The sequence below is a fragment of the Rhipicephalus microplus genome, chromosome 4 (genome assembly GCF_043290135.1).
Source record: "Rhipicephalus microplus isolate Deutch F79 chromosome 4, USDA_Rmic, whole genome shotgun sequence".
Classification (NCBI taxonomy): domain Eukaryota; kingdom Metazoa; phylum Arthropoda; class Arachnida; order Ixodida; family Ixodidae; genus Rhipicephalus; species Rhipicephalus microplus.
Genome location: NC_134703.1, coordinates 213,077,403 through 213,097,426, shown reverse-complemented (window position 1 = coordinate 213,097,426; position 20,024 = coordinate 213,077,403). Strand labels below are relative to the sequence as shown.

At 45.1% G+C, this 20,024-nt stretch overlaps 1 protein-coding gene across 2 annotated transcripts in view; it reads left to right on the top strand.

The window, feature by feature from the left end:
- LOC119172490 (cytoplasmic aconitate hydratase) overlaps positions 1-20,024 on the top strand; it is a 609,523-nt gene that overhangs the window by 37,440 nt on the left and 552,059 nt on the right. For both annotated transcript variants that reach the window (XM_037423609.2, XM_037423610.2), the window contains exon 3: positions 9,861-10,029. In XM_037423609.2, coding sequence (XP_037279506.2) covers positions 9,861-10,029 — 169 coding nt within the window. The remainder of the gene's footprint in view (positions 1-9,860; positions 10,030-20,024) is intronic.

The window sequence follows — 20,024 nt, the reverse complement described above, 5'->3', positions numbered from 1 at the left end:
CAGTATGAAAGCTTATTTTATAAGGGGAAGTGTATGTCCAGTTGCATTGTGCATGTAATTGTAATAAAAGGCTTTCCCTTTTCTTTCTTCAAAATAATAAAATAAAATACGTTGCTGCTGTAGACAGCAACGCAAGTTATATAGGGCGTCCTAATTATCATGCAGCTTGATATAAAAAAAAGAGGAACGGTGCAACGTGAAGCAAACCTAGGGCACGTCGTTCCCATTATATTGAAGTAACCGCTAGAAATTTTTCTGTTAATGACTAATAATAATTACTGTAATTATATTTGTAACTCATAAAGTACTCACCTAATTATCACAATGCTAACGAGGCAGATGTGCACCTGTTTGTGCTACTTCCAACAACATAATAATTGCATGCTCTTTTTTTCTGTGAATAATGAAAGCCCGTGAAATATGAAAAATAGCTTGTGACTGCGCTCGAACCCACAAAAGAAAGCAGTGCCCTCAAATAATCTTACTGGAAGCAACTGCTTTACCTCTTTTCCATTTTTCCATTTTGCACATTGGCAAGGGTACAGGTTGGATGCCAACAGCATGTGTCGCAGTTTTGCAGAGACTTCTTCTGCTTGATTGTACGTCGCTATCCCGATTCATATGATCACTGTCCTGATTTGAACTATTACAGCTTGACTGTGTAAGATCATGGCGGTGCAGTGCGTTTCTTCGTACATGGATTGGGCAAGGAGCGCCATCCGTATTTTTCGCCCCTTCTACATTTTCATCGTTACTGGCTATCTTAAAGTGGGCTTGTCTGAGGGCGCTTCTTTTTAATGCATAAAGCGATGCACGAAGTCACCTGTTATTTTTCGTATATCGTGGGCTTCCTTTATTAGCGGGAAAAATTGGCATGGACTTAGTATGTTGCTGAAAGTTGCTCCCACAGATGTCCTTTAAGTATGCACACATTTGCCTCAATGACATTTTGATAATTAGGCGAGTACTTTCTAGAGTTACAAATATAATTATGACTAATAAATTGTCAATAAGAAAAAATTAGTAGCGGCGATTATAGTACACTGGGAACAACGTGCACTAGCTTCGCACCGCGCAACGCCATTCCTCTCTTTTTAAATCACGCTGCGTGACAATCGGGATGCTTTGTTTATAGAATTATTCTACAATTACAATGTGCGAAATTCACTTATCTCACATTCCTGAAAAGCAAACATGAAAGCGTTAGCTGATACAAGAAGGAGGTATGGAATAGCTGCTATTTCATGCAATGCTGTAAAAAAAATTCATAAACAGGTTGTGTGCTCTAGCTGATGTTTCGATAAGCGAACTTCCTTAAGGCTAGAACTGATTTCCTTAGCACTAATGTGTACGTGTTTAGTACTCTTTCATTTAATCTGAAGAAAGGAGGAGGAGAGGGCAACTGTGGATTTGGGGAGTGAGAGGGGGGCAAAAGGAAAGACGCATTCCCTGAACAAAAGGAAAAAAAAAAGCTTGGGTTTAGGGTTGTCAAAAGAAGCACCAAAATATTGCCACCTACATGTAGTGGACCCAGGGCAAGGGGGGCTGTCGCCCTTGAAAAGAAAACCGTTATTTTTGCGTGAGAGCCAGCTGTGACAGACATGCTTTTCAAGAGCCAGCAACAGGATGATTAATTTAAAGACCTGAGTGCTTTTGAGGTCTTGTGACAAAGTGGCGGAGGTACGGGGTAGCCCTAACCAATAGCTGCCCTTCAAGTCCAGTGCCAGTAAACACCCCCGGGCCAGCCGCCAAATTCGAGGATTGCCTCCAGAAGTTAAAATGGTCATCATCCCACCATGATGACCAGCACTTCCGTTCAAGCCACTGCGATCTATTCAGAGAGTGGAATATCGAGCTGCTGTACACTGGGGGGGGGGGAGCCAATTGGTTCTGACGACGTTCCATGGCACAGAACGCGAAGACCTCGAAGATTGGATAGCTGGCTTTGAGTGCATAGCGGCCTTGAACCAATGGGACGACAACGAAAAGCTAAGGTGCTTATACTTCTACCTGGAGGACGGGGCGCATATGCATGCTATCGGAACTGTGAAAAGCGTCTGATGTTACGCCACAAATTCCCCCGTAGGCTTCTGGAAGCCTACACCACAGCTGATCGCCAAGAATGAGCGCGATGAGCTTGCACTCGGTTGCCAAATGAAACAGTGTGCACGTATGTCGAAGGCGTGATTTGCCTTTCCAAAAGAGGTGACCCACGAATGGCGGAGGACAAATAGGTGCATCATCTGACGCGTGGTGTGAAGGAGCGGCTCTTTGCCTTTTGCGGAGTTCTTGTTCGAGGCTGTGACCACCATGGAGAAAAGGGTGCAGCAGAGATCCAACCTCGAAGAGAGGCAAGTCAATGGCATGTCTGCTGCTGACATTCTCACCTTCACTGCAGCCAACAGTGAGTGCCTACGAGAATTCATCTGTTCTGTAGTGTGCGAAGACTTGCAAAAGGATGGTGTAACACCTCATATTAACTTCAGCTCTATTGCAACTTGCTTCCTGATAGCGCTGCGCCAGCTCCTGCTGTATACCGCTGGGAGGTGACCTATGGGAAAGCTTTGAAGCATCATGCTGTCTCTTCCATCACTAATTATGCTCCTACCGTGTGACTTCAGTTATTGCAGCGTACAGTTTACTATGAAGATACGTACACTGTTAGGTTAGGCGTCACTTCAGTCTCCCGTCGTTCGAAGCAGCTATACTCGGTGACAACTTTTCTTGGCACTGAAGGGAAATCTAGGGAGGCGGAGCTCCTGCACATGTAGCACTTTGCGAAGTAGTCTGTATTGGCGTGCGTCTCTTAACGCTTTTGGAAAGTAACTGGTGCACACCATCAGCATTTTATGTAGATGCAGACGTCGCTTAGGCTTTGAGGTACTCATAAAAAGGCGGGACTTTCTCAGCGCGTTCAAAAACGCAAAGTCACAGCAGATAAATTAAAAGAAATACAAATATCTTGCTGGTGCTATGTCCTGTCTGAAATAGCCTCATGTAGAAAATAAAGGAGGAACATTTATATTTCACTTTGAAAATACGGGGGATACTTTGGAACTATCTTCACTGGCAGTAGGATGCACGTGATTTGGCTTCGTAGCATTGCCTTCAGTGCCAAGAAAAGTTGTCACCGAGTATAATCCCCTACTACGACGACAGGTGCACACCTCCTCAGAAGTTGGATATTTGACGTGCACCTGATCTCTCTGGGCTTTCACTGTGGTAAAGCTGATCACCTGCCTAGGGTTTCCTGGCTTCCCTGCATGTTCACCAACACCTTGGTATGCCCAGCAACATTGGAAAATTGAAGATCACCTTTCTCAGAAGCATTCCACATCAGGTGACAGTGCCGCTTGCCTTCACCGAGGCGATTTTACTCGCTTCCCCAGTGGTATCCCACCACACGTTCACACAGTCCCTGCCGGGAAAACTAAGCGAAGCAACCTTTGGGGCCGGGAGTACTGACGAAGTGCTGAAGATTGACCCAGCTCACGCGCTTTTACTCATGGATCAGAACATACAATGCTCGGTGGATGTTGTGAAATTCGAGCTTACATGCAAATTGACGCCGGCACAGAAACCCGTCGAGATTGCTACAAAAAAGCTTGCTGCTTCCTCTCCTAGGAATGGCGCTACGAGCGCATTGCTTATCTCGGTTTTCCTCGTGGTTTACATTTCGGCTGTGGCATTTTATTGTACCGAGCACAAGTATTGACAATTTAGTTTTACAAAATAATATAATAATAATTGTTGGGGTTGAACATCCCAAACAAATCACGATATGATTATGAGAGACGCGGTTGTGGAGGCTCCTCAAATTTTTTGCGCCTAGGGTTCTTTAACATGCACCCATATATAAGCCCACGAGCCTCAAGCATTTTTGCCCCATTGAAAATGCGGCAGTTGCACAAAGTGGTATTGGGAATGAAGAATCATGTAATTGTAAATAAGTTTTCCTGCCATTTTTAGTCGAAAGTTTCTAATGTTAAAATTAAAGACTAAAAAGTGACCTGATGCATCAATTGTCATGCCACTTACATCGGGGAGACAAAGAACTTTCCTAAAAGGATACGACAATACTGATCGAAACGAAGTGCGTAGCTTCGACACTGTATGAGACCCTCTTGCTGAACATAGTGAAAAGATGGACCAATGGATCAACTTCAACGCCGCCGGTGTTGTTGACACGGAAGGTATCCAAACAAAGAGGCAGTTCTTAGAGTCCTGGCATATCCAGGCGACACCTGGAAACATTAATCATTTGACTGGATGACTGTGTGCGTGCACGGTCTGTAACTAGTGGAGAAAATGCCATACCAACGAGAAAGGGTGGGAAGTAAGACAGTGGGGACACCATTAAGAGAAGTCACGAGCTTCAGAGCCGACCAAACAGTCACCCCTGAAGAAAGGACCGAACTTCTCTCGCAACGTCGGCTCAGTTTTTAGTTTTTAATTTTAAGATTAGAATCTTTAGAATATAAGTGGCCGGAGAGTTTATTTTTTTCGTCCGAAGAGAAGACCACAGGCTGCTTCGCTTGAGAGCCAGCCGCAACGATGCTCTACTCAAGAGCCAACAACTTGGTGGTTGACTTAAAGATCCCAGTGTCTGAGGTGTCGTACAGTATTGCCACAAACAGTACATTTGCCAAACGGTACACCCTGTTGATCTTAGACTACATAGTCATTGCATGGACACACACAGTCATCGCATGGACACAGTAAAGAAATTACTAAAGCAGTGGCACGTCATATTTAAAGTAACAGGTCGCAACTTCGATGACCTCAAACTTTACACACTTAAAATTTACGGTCGGCTAGAGAGAGAAAATATAGTCGCACTTTATCACGAGTTCAATACACTCCAGCCAGTAAGTGTGAACGCTTATAAGGGGACTCTTGAATCCATTTCATATGATACATGCGAAACAAAAACAGTGAGAGTTAAATCTCGTTCTAGGAATCGCGAGTCTACCATATTCAGCTGGTGCTTCTTTTGACAATCCTGATTCCAAGAAATGTAGGATCCCCCCCTCTAACTTTTCTTTTTAATCACGGAATGCCTCCTCTCTTTCGTCAGGATCCCCCCTTCCTTCCGCTCTTCACATCCGCAGCTGTCATCTTCCCCTCCTTTGTTCAGATTGGAGGAAAGGGTATGAAACACACACACGCTTGTGGTAAGGAAATCAGTTCTAGTCTTGAGGAAGACAAGTCCGCTTGTCAAAACGTCTGCTCTAGCAAACAAACCCTGTTTACGAATTTTATCATTGGAAGCTTCCATCTTCCCCATGCACCTTATGCATGAGCTGTCATGTGTTTTATGCTGTCATGTACTTGTAGATAACATAATGCGCCAATAGTATTTGTATTCACATTGTTGTTTTTGTGGCCTATTTGTGCCTCACATTGTCAACCCGTTGCAGCAGGACAGTGTTGCATCGTCTATTTAACGCTTGAAAAGCTACCGCAGCATAATCAATGATAGCACACCCATGGTCGAAAGTAACTGCAGGCTGTCGACCATCCTGGAAAACCTGGAAAAGTCGGGGAATAGGACCCTGCTGGAAAAGTCTGGAAGAACTCAAGGAATTTCTGAAAAATCTGGCCTAGTCATGGAAACTGACTTAAGCCTGTGCGACCATCACAGAAATAAGCATTACCATTGATCAAAGCTTAAAAAGGCACTCCTTCGGCTGCAACTACAGCGAACAGCTAAAAGTTGTGTGAAAAAAAAAAAAAGCAGTGCACAACTTAGTGAAGACCCGAAAGGATGCACCTACTAAAAGAATACAAAGTTTACTGACATTGTGTCACCTGCTACCTTGTTCACAGAAATAGCTATAAGAAAGGCACAGCGTCCCATTATAGTTTTTTTTTACTTTGTGACCTCGCCTGTATACTTGTTGATATTGTAACTTCTTTTCTTAAAGAACAATAAACTGAAAAGGAAAAAATGAAATGAAGTACACCTAAGTAGGTGACGTGAGCACCGGAAGCACATTTTTGGAAGCGCCCCATCACTCTTGTTTAGCATATGCGCAATCGTTCGCATATGCTGGTATTCCAGGTGCACGCATGATGCAAGCTTTCCTTTGGCCAGTACATGCACACTTGACCAGTCAGTTTGGTGGCCTGTTGAATCTACATGTTTAGCGAGAGCATATGAAGTCACGCGTAGTTTCCCGACTTCATATTCGTCATATTTGTGTTTTTTAAAACTCTTTTTTACTTGAAATCAGTGGTCTCATCGATGTACTGGTTGTCACAATTGTGGCAGCCTAAAGTAAAAAAGATGGGGGAAATTTTTGCTTGGCAACTTGTCTTTCACGTTGTCTAAAGCGTTTCGTAGCTTCCATATTCGTACATACACTGTGTTGATGTCTTTGTGTGCTACATATCACACAGCATATCTGACTTTCCAACTACAATATAATTCACGTCGTTAAATTTGTGCATGTTTGTCTTGACCATGATTTGGCTCGGCTTTAAGGCCTTCTGGTTCAGCTAGGACTGCTTAGCAGAGGCTTGCCGAGGTATGTCATGCCTTTTATTATTAATATTACTGTCATAATTATTATTGACAATGCAACGGCAAATCTTGCACCGCCACACACTTATTGCTGGTAGCTCGTGTTTCAAGAGTAGAGTTGGGTGACTTTATCTAAATTTCTCATTTCAGTTTCTGGAGATGCTGTTATCAAATCTGTGATTACTTTTTAGCCTTGTATTCATAGAAAAGTATACAAACGAAGGGGACCCACTGGCATCTCTGATAAATCTATGGAACGGAGGGAGCTGTTACGCCCTGACAGGTTCTTTCTTGCCAGCACATGTTCAAAAGTCATCGCTTTAATTGTTACCACTAGCTGTCATTGCAGGCATCTGAGATCATTGTGCAACCCTAAGCATCAGAGCCCAGAGAAATAAGACATCAATATGTATGTGCTTGTTGTGGAAAAGAAAAAAATGAAAGAAAAAAATTATGCTGTAATTCTCCGTTCTTGCGTTCAATGTGAAGTGCACAGAATACATGAGTAGCATTTTTTTTCCCCTGAAAAGTATGTATTAGAGGTGTGTAATTTCGGCGGGGATGTAAATCAATAGTCAATTCAGCAATCCATTTAGCATCGGATCCAATTTAATCCACATCCTAAACAGCCTGGGCTGTAACGATTGTAGTGAACTAGATATATTCTAGTGGCGAAACCGACCGAGCTGTGGCATCTTTCTTTCACGCAGATGCCATGAAATGGTGCCACTTCTACGTCTTCTAGCAGCTTTGGCTGCATTGTAGTACTGATGTGGGCTCCTTTAATCATTTAGCTGCTGTTAATATTAACTTGTGTGTTTGCTTTCTGGTTCTTCCAAACATTAAACAGCCAACCTGCTTACTCTTTCACTCGGAGGTTTCATTTTGGCCATATATACATATTCTTTTATATTTATCGCTCGTGCTCGGAACATATTGAGCTCTTGTGTTACATTTATTTACTTATTTCATAGGAATGCCTGATTTTATTTTATCACTCGAAGGTCTGTTTTCAGTGCACAGAGTTTTCCAAGCAGACAATAGGGTCATGAAATTCGCTTTGAATCAACATGGAAAACCTGGAAAAGTCGGGGAATTTCGAAAAAGCAAATTGGTGGACACTCTGAACCGATATCTTGAAACAGCACTTTTTCAGTTTTATACCAAAAGTGTCTTGCACTTGAAGCCTCTGTTAATTCCTTAGCTTGCTGGTGCATATACAGGATTTTTTCAAAGAGAAATCAGGTTGTGGAGGATCAGCTTACTGGGGCACCAGGAATGTCCTCTTTTTGGTATACATTGAAAGTATCCAGGCTGCCCTTCTCAATTTAGCAGTGAAAGCACACAAAATGCTTCAGAAGTGGGCATAGTGAAACGCTGCACGTGCGAAGAATGGAACTCAATGGTGCCTTGTGAAGCTCCACAATCGAAAACAACTACTAACGTGCTGCAGCACAGGTGGTTTGTTTGGTAGAATCAATGAGGCGCATGTGCTATCTGCCTGGCATTCAGTTTTTATTGCAATGTAATACACAGTAGTGACGTAAAGAGCAGTGCAGGCGTGTGCGAAGAGCTGTGGTGCAGCTTTGAAGCTTGTACACCGATTTGCTTGTAGATTGCAAATAGGTGTACATTGGCAAAAATGGAAACATCTGCAGACATCTGAAGCAGTGCAAGAATGACGTCGCTAAGGGCCACACAGTGACAAATGCGCTTGCAGTGTATGCAGAGAACATGGGCCATGTGATAAGCTGGGACAACATATTTATCATGGCCTTGTAGAAGAACATGACGAGACTCAACCTCGAATCACTAATCATTGAGAAGAGTAACACATTGAATATATCATCTGTGTCGTGAGTAAAATGGCTCGATGCGCAAGCCAAACAGCAGAATGTGGCGATGTTGTGCGAGGTCCCGATAGTGTGCATTTGCGCCACATTCACACACGGATTGGTTGAAGAAAGCCCGTAATACGCGACCCAAGCTGAAGTGGAAAACTCCCAGAAGATGAGGCGAGATTGTCCTGTCGAGCACTGAACAAGGGAAGTGAAAATCGCTTGCGCAATGAAGGCTCGATGAATGGCGAATATGAAGGTGGAGGCGTTAGGGTGCCTGAAAGAAGCTGTCGTCCATGGTACTCACAAAGAGAGGCTCTTCGCCTTCTTCACAGGATGGCTGTAACCTACTTGGCAATCCCAAGAGTGTGACCTTGGCTGGTAGGCCTATGCTGCCGGGACCCACGATGACCAGGTCACAAGTGAAGACAAGCAGATCGTCAGGCGGACGCGGGCCGACGACGACGGGGAGATGTCAAGGACTTTGACAACGGGACACTTTGTTGTAGTTGCAAACTGCCATTATGAACAGTAAGAATGTTTGGTTGGAGAGTGAGCGTCTTTGAGTAATTACAGAGAAGCTGTAGCGGCTATAAACTTGCTGGGGCTAGAATTCGCTCTAAGGTGGCTCAATGTTTCTTCTGGTTTCGGTGCTTGTGCTTGTACTGGTTTAACGCATATTTTTTATATTTCTTTCCTCTGTTTGTGCAGTGTATAAAGTGTGTTTATCTTACCATCACTTTCTCAATACCAATCTCCTGCAAGCACTCCTGAGATAATCGTGACAACCTGGCACACTAAGCTACATGTACTCCTGGAGTTCGTGTCAGGGGCTCAACGCTACATAAGAACATTTTTGCATTCAATTGGGAATAATGGATCCCTACAAATCTGGAAGCGTAATTTTAAAAAAATATTTACATTGGTCAGTGACCTGTTTTCTCAACCAGTGCCTTTACCTGACCAGATGGTATTCTGTCAAACTCTCAACTAGGCATATACGCAAAACCAGTTTGGCTGTGCCTGTAAGCACATGCCAGTGAAAACTGCCCCTTTCATGCACGACGCAAAAAAGTGTTCTCTGATGAGTGCTGATGCTGTTACAAACTGTATCTTCTAAACCAGGCATTAGTCATAAGCTGGAGTATTGGAGAGCTATGCATCTTTTTGTTGGTCGTGAGTAAATATAACAACATGAAGGTTAGTTTCCGGAAAACTTTTTTCAACAACACAATTTCTGGAATCTGTGCCACATATCGCACGAAAATGTGTTGGCATTGCTGTTCCTATCAGCCACCACACATTAAGTATGATCTGTGTTTGCGCAGGCATAATGTGCTTGGCCGTCATTATGGTGAATGGCAAAACCAGGAGATTTGGGATAAGACAGACGTAGATTGAAACTTTTGCAAGAGTGAATGGTCCCCTTCTTCACAGTGCTAGCACATTATTTGCAGCCATCACTAAAAGGACTGGGCATGGTGGTGCTTTTGCAGGCCATTTGCCGTTTGCAGTGCGTGTACTGCTCGAGTCTGCAGTGCGCCACTGTGATGGCTTCCAAGTCAAGAAGCGAGATGTGGAGGCCCTGATCAACTGGCAGTCTCTGCAGGGCAAAGAGGTCGAAATAGCCTTCAGGCCAGCCCGTGTTCTTCTCCAGGATTTTACGTGAGTGGCATCTCTCGTTTTCTAAGAGAACTTGTTGTTGGGCTAGTTGGTAGATCATTTCGAAAAGTTAATTAGAGCGCGAAAACTTGACACGATCACTCACACACGCACACACCCATGCAGAGCGCTGTGTGTTTGATGCATGGGTGTGTGCGTGTGTGAGTGATCGTGTCAAGTTTTCGCGCTCTAATTAACTTTTCGAAATCTCTCGTCTTAACCAGGTTGAAAACACAGATGAAGGAAACAGGACAACTGCTCGTCTAACAACTGAAAATTTATTTGAATGAATGCCTATATATACGGGAAACCATGCGCCATGCAAGATTGCACCTGATAAATGAAACAGATTTCTTGTTCTGATAACGTAAGTGATAGCAGGCTAACGCAATCGCCAACACGCTTCGCTACGCGGTATTCCTCATCTCTCTCAGGTAGATTATGATGGCGATCGATAATCAAGGTCTGCACAAATGAAGGCGTGCAACCGCAATCAAGGTAATGGCCAGTAAGCTGAGGCAAAACCCCACTTTTCAAAATATTGTAATACTCTCATAGTCTGATATTGACACATCTGGCAGTCTGTTTGACGTAGACACTGCTGCACGTGCAAGGTATTTTATATACTACCCCGGTAGAACACGCGGGATACTTCTTAACATGCTTGATTGAGCAAGCGTTATCAAGAGCCCTTGTACCACCCCTTATGCGTTTTTGAATCTTGCTACATAGGCTGCCAAATTTATATTTCCACCAAAAAAAAGCGTCAACCTCGTACTGCTGCCCACAAGTTTCTCTAATATATCTGAAATTGCATAGGGAATCACTGCAAATTGCTTTCGCTCTTATTGTTGAGTTGCTGGCTGGTAGGCAGACTGCGCATTAGTTTTCATTCTCTTTAGCAAATGCTTACACACAGAAATCAGAAAGGCAGTGGGAAAACACACCGCCTTAAGGTGATCACACTGATAACGGAACATTTCCTCTGTTGCATGAAAACAAGATTTTGAGACAGCTGAGCACAGATGAGATTTGACACTATCATTTTTAACCAGTTTTGAATGGGCAGACTTAAAGTCAAGGAGGGGCTTTATCGATGTGGGAGCATAGATTTACAGACATGCACATCTCGAAACCACAAAGTTGGGTAAAAGAACTGAAGCTCATTTTTGCGTTGGGAACTTCGCATGTAAACTGAAGACCATGCCTCCTTTCTCTAAATGCTTTGAGAATGTTCACCTATGTATGTTACTATCACTGTCCGAAAAAACGCCATTTCTGCGTGATAAGCGCAGCACAGTCACAGCGAAAGCTAGAACAGCAGCCTTTGAGAGCCTTTTCAAAACACTCATTGGGTAACTACTGCAAGCACACTTGCTTGGTACATCCTTCTGAGAAGCGTGGTATCCTCTAAACACTTGAAAGGAATTTTGTGCTAATTGTCCATGCAGTGGCTGATGGCGATGAGGAATCAAGGCTGAAGTGGATATGCACCACAGTTAATATGGAAACAAGAACAAAATTTTGTAATGGGTTGGAGCATTGGACGGCCCACTCATTACGCTATTCACATTGTGTGACAACTGGTTGTTCTTTTGCTCTTGTAAAATGCCGTATTAACGCGATTGCTTTCCCGACATCAAGCCTGCCTAAGGCAAGTTTGACAATAACTCACAAGTACCGGTGTAGCTCAGTTGTAGAATACTGGGCTGGCACCCAGGGGATCCGGGTTCGAGCCCCACTGTGCCATTGGTGCTAGGTCGTGCCTGCCTAGGGCAAGTTTGACAAGTTACAAGCACCGGTGTAACTCAGTGGTAGAATATGGGGCTGGTACCCAGCGGACCCGGGTTTAAGCCCCACTGTGTCATTGGTGCAAGGCTTTTTTTTCATTTCTACAGACACCGGCGGCGGCGGACAACATGCAGCTGCGCGGGACCCGAAAAGTGATCTCATAACAGCTTTCGCAATAAATAAAACTATGTAGTCATCTACATACCTAAATATACATGTGCCCCAACTCTGGAAATCTTGTTCCAGGTCGTGGTCAGTCCAAGTTAACAATACAGTAGACTCTCCGTAAACGGAAATCTGTTAAACGGTACTACTGCCTAAACGGAACTATTGCCTCGGCAATGCTTGGATTCGGGCTTGTATTTTGCGCTCATGTTCACCTCACTAGTAAACGGAACTCCTGTTAAATGAAACATATTTTTCTTGTCCCTTTAGGTTTCGTTCACTGAGAGTCTACCGTATTTCGTTGAAAACTAGGGCAACTGTGAAGCCTAAATAAACAAATTCCCTTGCCAAGAAACAAATGTAGAATCGAGATGAAACCGGAGAAGTTCAAGAAGCATTTGCACAAAAATACAACATTTGTCAATCAACCATGCTTCGTCATTTGGTTCAGTGATAGTTTGCTTAACACATTGTAACAGAAAATTATGCGGAAAGAAGTAGGACAAGTCCTGAACATCCACACTGAAGGCAGTCTTTTTAACAAGGTTTGGTTTTTGTTGTGAATTGCTAATGAAGGCTTATTCACTAGCAGGGGCGGCGCCAGGGGGGGGCAAGGGTGGGCTGGAGCCCCCCCAAAATTCTCGCCTGCCCCCCCTATGCCCACCCAAGTGCCCGGAAGCATATATTGAAAACCTAGTAGGAGCAGAGCTAGCTTGCCCCCCCCCGAAGGAACTCACTTTTCGTGGTTGCCCCCCCCCAGTAAAGACATCCTGGCGCCGCCCCTGTTCACTAGGCTTATACTTGCTGAATAATGGACACGTCCCAGGCTATCATGGATTTGTTGACAGAAAAGAAGTAGGGGTGGGGTTCCTTATCCACAAAAATATTACTGGTAAGATAGAGTAGTGCTATAGCATTAGTTAGACGGTGGCAAGTATTGTACAGTTAAACCATGTTATACATACCTGCCAGGTTCAGCAACATAACTACGCACTAAATGTACTACGAATTAACCACCAGCTACAAGTATCATACCTGCCAAGTCTCCTGGATTAACCAGGAGACTCCCAGGTTTTGGACGTTTCTCCCTGTTGTACAAGTGATAGCATAATCTCCCGGAAATCAAGTTTTCCCCGCGCGTCCAGTGCTTTGTCTGGCCACTTTAGCAAAGTTGTCTAGCCACGTAGTAAAAAGGATTCTTTTCTTTTTTAATTATGGTAGCTAGGTTCAACAGAACATGCGATCTGCCTAGTAGGAACAGTGAAATCGCGCATGGCTGTGCATCGGAAGTCAAGCACATTAACAAAAAAAAAAAAAAGAGAGAAAACTTCATTTTAATAGACCTGTGCACCGCCGCCTGATTTCCTCGCGCCGCTTGGTGTCGCCGGCGAAGTTTTTAAAAGGGGCACGCCGCCGCGCCAGAGAGGCGGCGTGCCCTTAGGTTTAGGTTGGCCCCCTGCGGCGGCCAACCTAGAAGATATTTCGAGAAATCTTTTCTCATAATCTTTTCGAGAAATCTTTTCTCAGCTCGCAGAATAAATTTGTAACGGTGCCTTTATCCTGTGATTGGTTTCCCATATCTAGTTGTGTAAAATCTGTGCTACGCTACTGTTATGATCATTGCTGCTTTGCTTCGTTTTTTTTTTCCTTCTTATGTGCCATATGTCTGAAATATGCACTGATTAGTCCTCTCCTGTTCTCTGGTGATTTCTTCGATTGTTCATTGCTTATATCTTCTTGCTCTCAATTTGTATTTCTTTTTTTGTTTAAAACTGGTTTTCATCATTGATATACGAACGAATCACTCCTGCTTGGGCCGCCCTAGGCCTGCAGTATTGTATAAATAAAAATAAATAAATAATCAGTCAGGGTTACTTGAATAGATTTTAGTTGGTCTAGGATGGCTGACTGCCCTTACTGAAGCTGACGTAGCGTGGTAAGCAGTTCAGTGTTTACACTGTCATTAGGACCGGGGTTCAATTCAACATTACCGTACAATAATAATAAGTCAAAGAGTATACAAGAGCAGTCATACACACTGGTGAAAATTGAATGTGGGCTCGGCAGCACAACTAACGCTTTATGGCTGGATCGCTTAGCAAAAAGGGAGTCGCTATTGGTTATCTGCTTGGAGAAAAGCAGTGGCTGGTAAGCGCGATCCATCGTAGATGTGCCGCCGAGCCCAATAAAGGCGCGCTGGCGATGGCGAGGCAATATATTCGATTCTGGCGGAAGGGGCGTCGCCGTTGTTGGTGCAGAACGGGAACCCGTGCCAATATAGCCGGGTGGAAGGAAGATAGTCGATAATAGTTGACAAGAGTTGATTTGATCGTGTGCGCACATGGCGCACGCAGCCTCTTAATCTGCCACTAACCCTCAAGAGGAAGGTATATAAAAGCTGCATCTTGCCAGTACTTACGTACGGAGCACATACTTGGAAGCTTACAAAGAGGGTTCAGCTTAAATTAAATTGAAGACTGTGCATCGAGTGATAGGAAGGAAAATGATAAGTGTAACCCTAAGAGACAAGAAGAGAGCAGAGTGGGTCGAAGAACAAACCAGGATTAAGGATATCATAGTTGAAATCAACTAGAAAAAATGGACATGAGCTGGGCACGTAGCATGTAGGCAAGATAACCGCTGGTCATTAAACGCAACTGACTGGATTTCAAGAAAAGGCAAACACAAGAGAGTGAGACGTAAAATTAGGTGGGCAGATGAAATAAAGAAGTTTGTAGGTATAATGTGGCAGCAGAGAGCACAGGGCCAGGTTGATTGGCGGGACACGGAAGATGCCTTTGCCTTGCAGTGTGCATATTCAGGCTGATGATGATGACATTTAATAAGCTCAGGTGGGTCTGCAAGTAACCCCTGATCACGTGCTGCCACGAGCCATGCTCCAACACAATTGCCTGAAAGGGCATTGTGGGTTTCTGTGTTTTGGTTGTGAAGGATACCTGCAACTCTAGGCTTTTTAAATTTTTCGTCCAGGATCTCTGTCGTTCGAGCTTTAGATGTGATAATGAAGTCAGTGTAGGCCTCTGAACAGATGCCAGCTTGCAAGTAACTGGTTTCAAGGTCTTTGCATGGCTAGGGCATGTTTTTTCATTGCTAGGGTTGCGCGGCTTCCTTTGTGCAGACCTCGATTATCGATCGTCATCATAATATTGTAACGAATGTAGCAGCCTCACAACGATGTTCTATTTACACGGTTTATTAAGGGCGAACTTGTGCCCAAAGTGAACGGCGCACAGCAATCAAGAAGATCCAAGGGCGGTAGTCCTCGTGAGCCTCTGCCTCGAGCATCCTCGTTCTCTTCTTCTTCACGCGCGTTGGCTGTTCGGCAAAGTACCGGGCGCATGCAGGTCCGGCTCGTGCATTGCGGTTGGCTTCAATGCTCGTAGTCGTGCCGTTAGCGTTTCTCTGGTTCCCAACGTCCGCGTTGCGCGGAGCAATGGTGATTTCCTGTGGCATTATCCCCCCTCTCTAGAGGCATCGCCCCGATGCTTTTGATGATAATGTATGCAGCGTTTCCGTGTCGGAAGGTTTGTAAGAGTGAAATGGTTGTACTGCAAGCAAGTGGGGTGGCTCGTCTTCGTACCGGTCGTAGTACGGTTTCATGCGCACAATGTGTACACGCTCGGTGGGATTGCATCGTTTGGAATGCCCATGTCCTGTAGGCTTGACTTGATAAACGAGGTCGCTGAGTCGGTGTACTACCTCGTAAGGACCGAAATATCGACAAATGAGTTTTTCAGGCTGGCCTCGTCATCGTACTGGGGTCCATATCCACACTTTGTCACCAACTTCATACCGTGTTTCACGTCTTCCTCGGTTGTAGCGGTCGGCATCGATTCGTTGTTGGTGACATATTCGGTACCTTGCTAATTGGCGGGCCTCCTCCGCTCTTTCTATATAGTCATCGAGATCAGAAGGGTAGTCATCTTGATCTATAGGTAACATAGCGTCCAGTGTTGTGGTAACTACATGACCGTAAACTAGTTGAAACGGGGTAATCTTGGTAGTCTCTTGTACGGCGGTGTTATAGGCGAAGGTGACGTATGGTAAAATTTCATCCCACTTTTTGTGTTCGACGTCCACATACATAGATATCATGTCAGCTAGAGTTCTGTTAAGGCGTTCAGTCAGGCCGTTGCTTTGAGGGTGATATGCGGTAGTTTTCCTGTGAACAGTGTGGGTCATGTTCAGCAGGCATTCCATGAGTTCTGCCGTGAAAGCCGGTCCGCGATCGGTGATTACAACAGTTGGAGCGCCATGCCGTAGCACTATGCTCTGTACAAAGAATTTGGCGACCTCAGCTGCCGTTCCTCGATGCAAGGAGTCTGTTTCTGCGTATGTCGTTAAATAATCAGTCGCTACAACGATCCACTTCTTGCCAAGTAAAGATGTCGGGAATGGTCTAAGGAGGTCCATTTCAACTTGTTGAAAGGGTGCTTTCGGTGGGTCTATCGGGTGCAGAAGGCCCGCTGGCTTAGCACGAGGTGCTTTCTGTCTTTGGCACTCGCGGCATGTTCTGACATAGCGCTGTACTGAAGACAATAGCTTGGGCCAATAATAGTGCTGACTGATTCGTGCAAGCGTTCAAGTGACCCCCAAATGTCCAGATGTAGGCTCATCGTGGCACGCTTGTAATATTTCCCGCAGGGGCGCCTGTGAAAGCAGGCGTTTGGTGTGTAGCGACACCACGGACCCGAGCTAACGGGGGAGTTGCTACTCCCTCCCACGCCTAGCCATGCGTGGCTTTGCCGTGTCCGGGGAAAAGGGGATCCTGGGGGTTGAGCCGACGCTGGGTAATTAGACCGTTAAGGCCCCCCCCCGGCAGAGGCAACACACCCCTTTGGCCCCGGCTTCACGTAGACGGCATTCCTGGGCTGACCCACCCAGGGGAAATCAGCAGTCGCCTTTTCCTATCCCTCTCTCCCTACATCTTCGTCTTTATCTCTTACTATTTATCTGTCCTGTCTTCTACTCTCTTACTATTTATCTGTCCTGTCTTCTACTCTCTTCTGTTTACTTCCAAACTTCCTGGCGGCTAGGGTTAACCCTGTGCAAATAGCCTACCTTGGTCTAGGCGCATTGGGTTTTAGTGGCGTTGTACGGCTGGCGTCTGCAGTTTTCAGCATCTGTAAACTTGTAGCGTCCCCTCGTTGGGCTCCGTGGTGGGTGGCCGCCAACTCTGCTGAACGAAAATAAGAAAGGCATGCATGGTCTGATCGTACCGGCTTAAAGCAGGTACGCACCGATGCTATAAATTTTTTCAACCAGCCAAAAGAAACATATCCTCACTTTCATGTTATCCTCTGTGAAAAAGCTGAAAAGCAAGCTAGGACCGTCTCTCCTTTCCTAGTTTCTAGATGTCTCACCGAAACTCTTGGCACAGAATACAGGGTAACCAAAATGGCTAGTGGAGACCTTCTCCTCGAAATCCGCGACAAAGAACAATTTGAAAAGCTAGACTGTCTTTCAGATTTCGGTGGCATACCAATAACCATAACACTACATAGATCAATGAACACAACTCGCGGAGTGGTATCTGACATGGACTTAATTGACTTGACTGAGACTGAACTTTTGGAGGGGTGGAAGAGCCAAAATGTCACTAATGTACACAGAATCATCATCAGAAGAGATATTAAGGAAACACCAACAAAACACTTAATACTCACGTTTGCATCCAGTAAACTACCGGAATCTATTCAAACAGGGTACACGAAGACATCTATCAGGCCGTACATACCAAACCCTCGTCGTTGCTTCCAATGCCAGAGGTATGGCCATGGCTCTAAAACCTGTCGTGGTCGCCAGACTTGTGCACAATGTGGAGTCCTAGGCCACGTGTCTAGGAACAACTGCCACACTGTGTAAACTGCGAAGGAAACCATGCCGCATATTCACGCTCCTGCACATATTGGAAAAAAGAAAAAGAAATAATTACATTGAGGGTGAAGGAGAACATTACATTTTAGGAAGCACGGCGAAGAGTCGCTACATTTTATGGACCTACATACGCTGATGCGGCGCGCCAGGGGGCACCGCCGCACCAGCCCTTGCCACACCTTCGGCCCGCGCATACCGAGCCGACGGTTGTGGCACCTGCCCCCAAGGCGGCTGTAGCCCAGGCTACACCGCCTACTCCCAAACAGAGACCGGAGACTCCAGAGTCCTTGGGTCTCAAGGCCTCACCTCACCAGGCGAGGCCCGAAATTCGTACTAACAGCCCGCACGTGCGGGCATCCAGTGCCTCTGAGGAGGCAATGGATACATCGGTACCCTTGGTGCCGAAAGAGCGGCGTGGCTCCTTGGAGCGCGCCAAGAAAACAAAAAAGCAGATAACAGGGCCTGGTGACGGCCCTGTTAAGTGAACTCAAACTCCCTGTCTAAACAGCCACTCGCTTTTCATACACACAGCACTATTTTACATTCATCATGAACACTCAAATTATACAACGGAACGTCAGGGGTCTTCTCAGAAACCTTGACGACACCCAAGAACTCTTACACGAACACTCACCAAAAGTGCTGTGTGTACAAGAAACACACCTTAATTCAAAACACACAAATTTTCTTCGTAAATACGTTACTTTCCGAAAGGACCGTGTTGATGCCATGACATCATCCGGAGGTGTTGCCATCATAGTGAATCAAGGAATATCATGCACGCACTTACAACTCCAAACATCCCTTGAGGCAGTGGCTGTTCGAGCAGTTCTTTTTGATAAACTGATCTCAATCTGCACTATTTAAATTCCTCCGAGCTATGAGCTGCAAAAACTTGATTTACACTCTCTAATTGGTGAACTTCCGGAGTCTTATGTTCTCCTTGGAGACTTTAATGCGCATAGCAGGCTATGGGGTGACTCTTGGTATGACGCGCGAGGTTGACTGATCGAACAGTTCCTTCTCTCCTCGAGCGCGTGTCTCCTGAATCGAAAAGAACCAACCTATTATAATCTCGCTAATAACACCTACTCCATAGACGTAAGCATAGCATCTCCATCTCTGGTGCCTCTACTCCAGTGGAATGTCGTCAGTAATCTGTACGGAAGTGACCACTTCCCCGTAGTTTTGAGCACAACTACAGTAACTGAGTGCCCACCACGTGTTCCCAAGTGGCTCATAAATAGAGCCGACTGGGAACAGTTTTATACCATCGCTCGTCTAGGTTGGAATGACATATGTACTTTGAACATTGATGTTGCTGTCAACTACTTCACAGCCTTTTTGATTGATGCTGCAACAAAATGCATCCCACAAACAAATGGGCACCCTGGAAAACGGCGTGTGCCATGGTGAAACTCTGAATGCCGAAACGCGCGCAAACAGCAAAACAGAGCTTGGAGGCTGCTTCGGAACTCACCAACAGCCGAAAATCTCGACACTTTCAAGAAAATAAAGTCTCAAGGCAGGAGAACGCGTCGGCAGGCCAGAAGGGAAAGCTGGCAGAAGTTTTTGTCAGGGATCAATTCATACTCACAGGAGGCTAAAGTCTGGAACATGGTCGGTAGGATAGCAGGAAAACAAGTACACACACTTCCACTCGTAAACACTCAGGGTGATACCTTGGAAGATCAGGCAAACTTCCTCCGTGCACACTTCGAACAGGTGTCCAGCTCATCCCACTATACTGGCACTTTCCAAAAATACAGAACAAGAATAGAAAAGCAGAAACTCAAACACAAATGCACTAGATACGAGGCATATAACCAAGCTTTCAGTCTAGCTGAGCTGCAAACGTCTCTAAACTCCTGCAGTACTTCTGCCCCAGGTTCTGACCGTGTAATGTATGAAATGTTAAAAAACCTACCAATCGAAACACGAAAAACCTTACTTTGTTTGTACAATGCTATCTGGTTTTCTGGCACTATCCCTACCTCCTGGAAAGAGGCTATTGTTATTCCCATTTTGAAAGAGGGCAAGGACCCTTCTTTACCTTAGAGTTATAGGCCTATTGCACTTACAAGCTGCTTGTGCAAAGTCTTCAAAAAAATGATAAACTGCCGACTTGTACATATCCTTGAAAC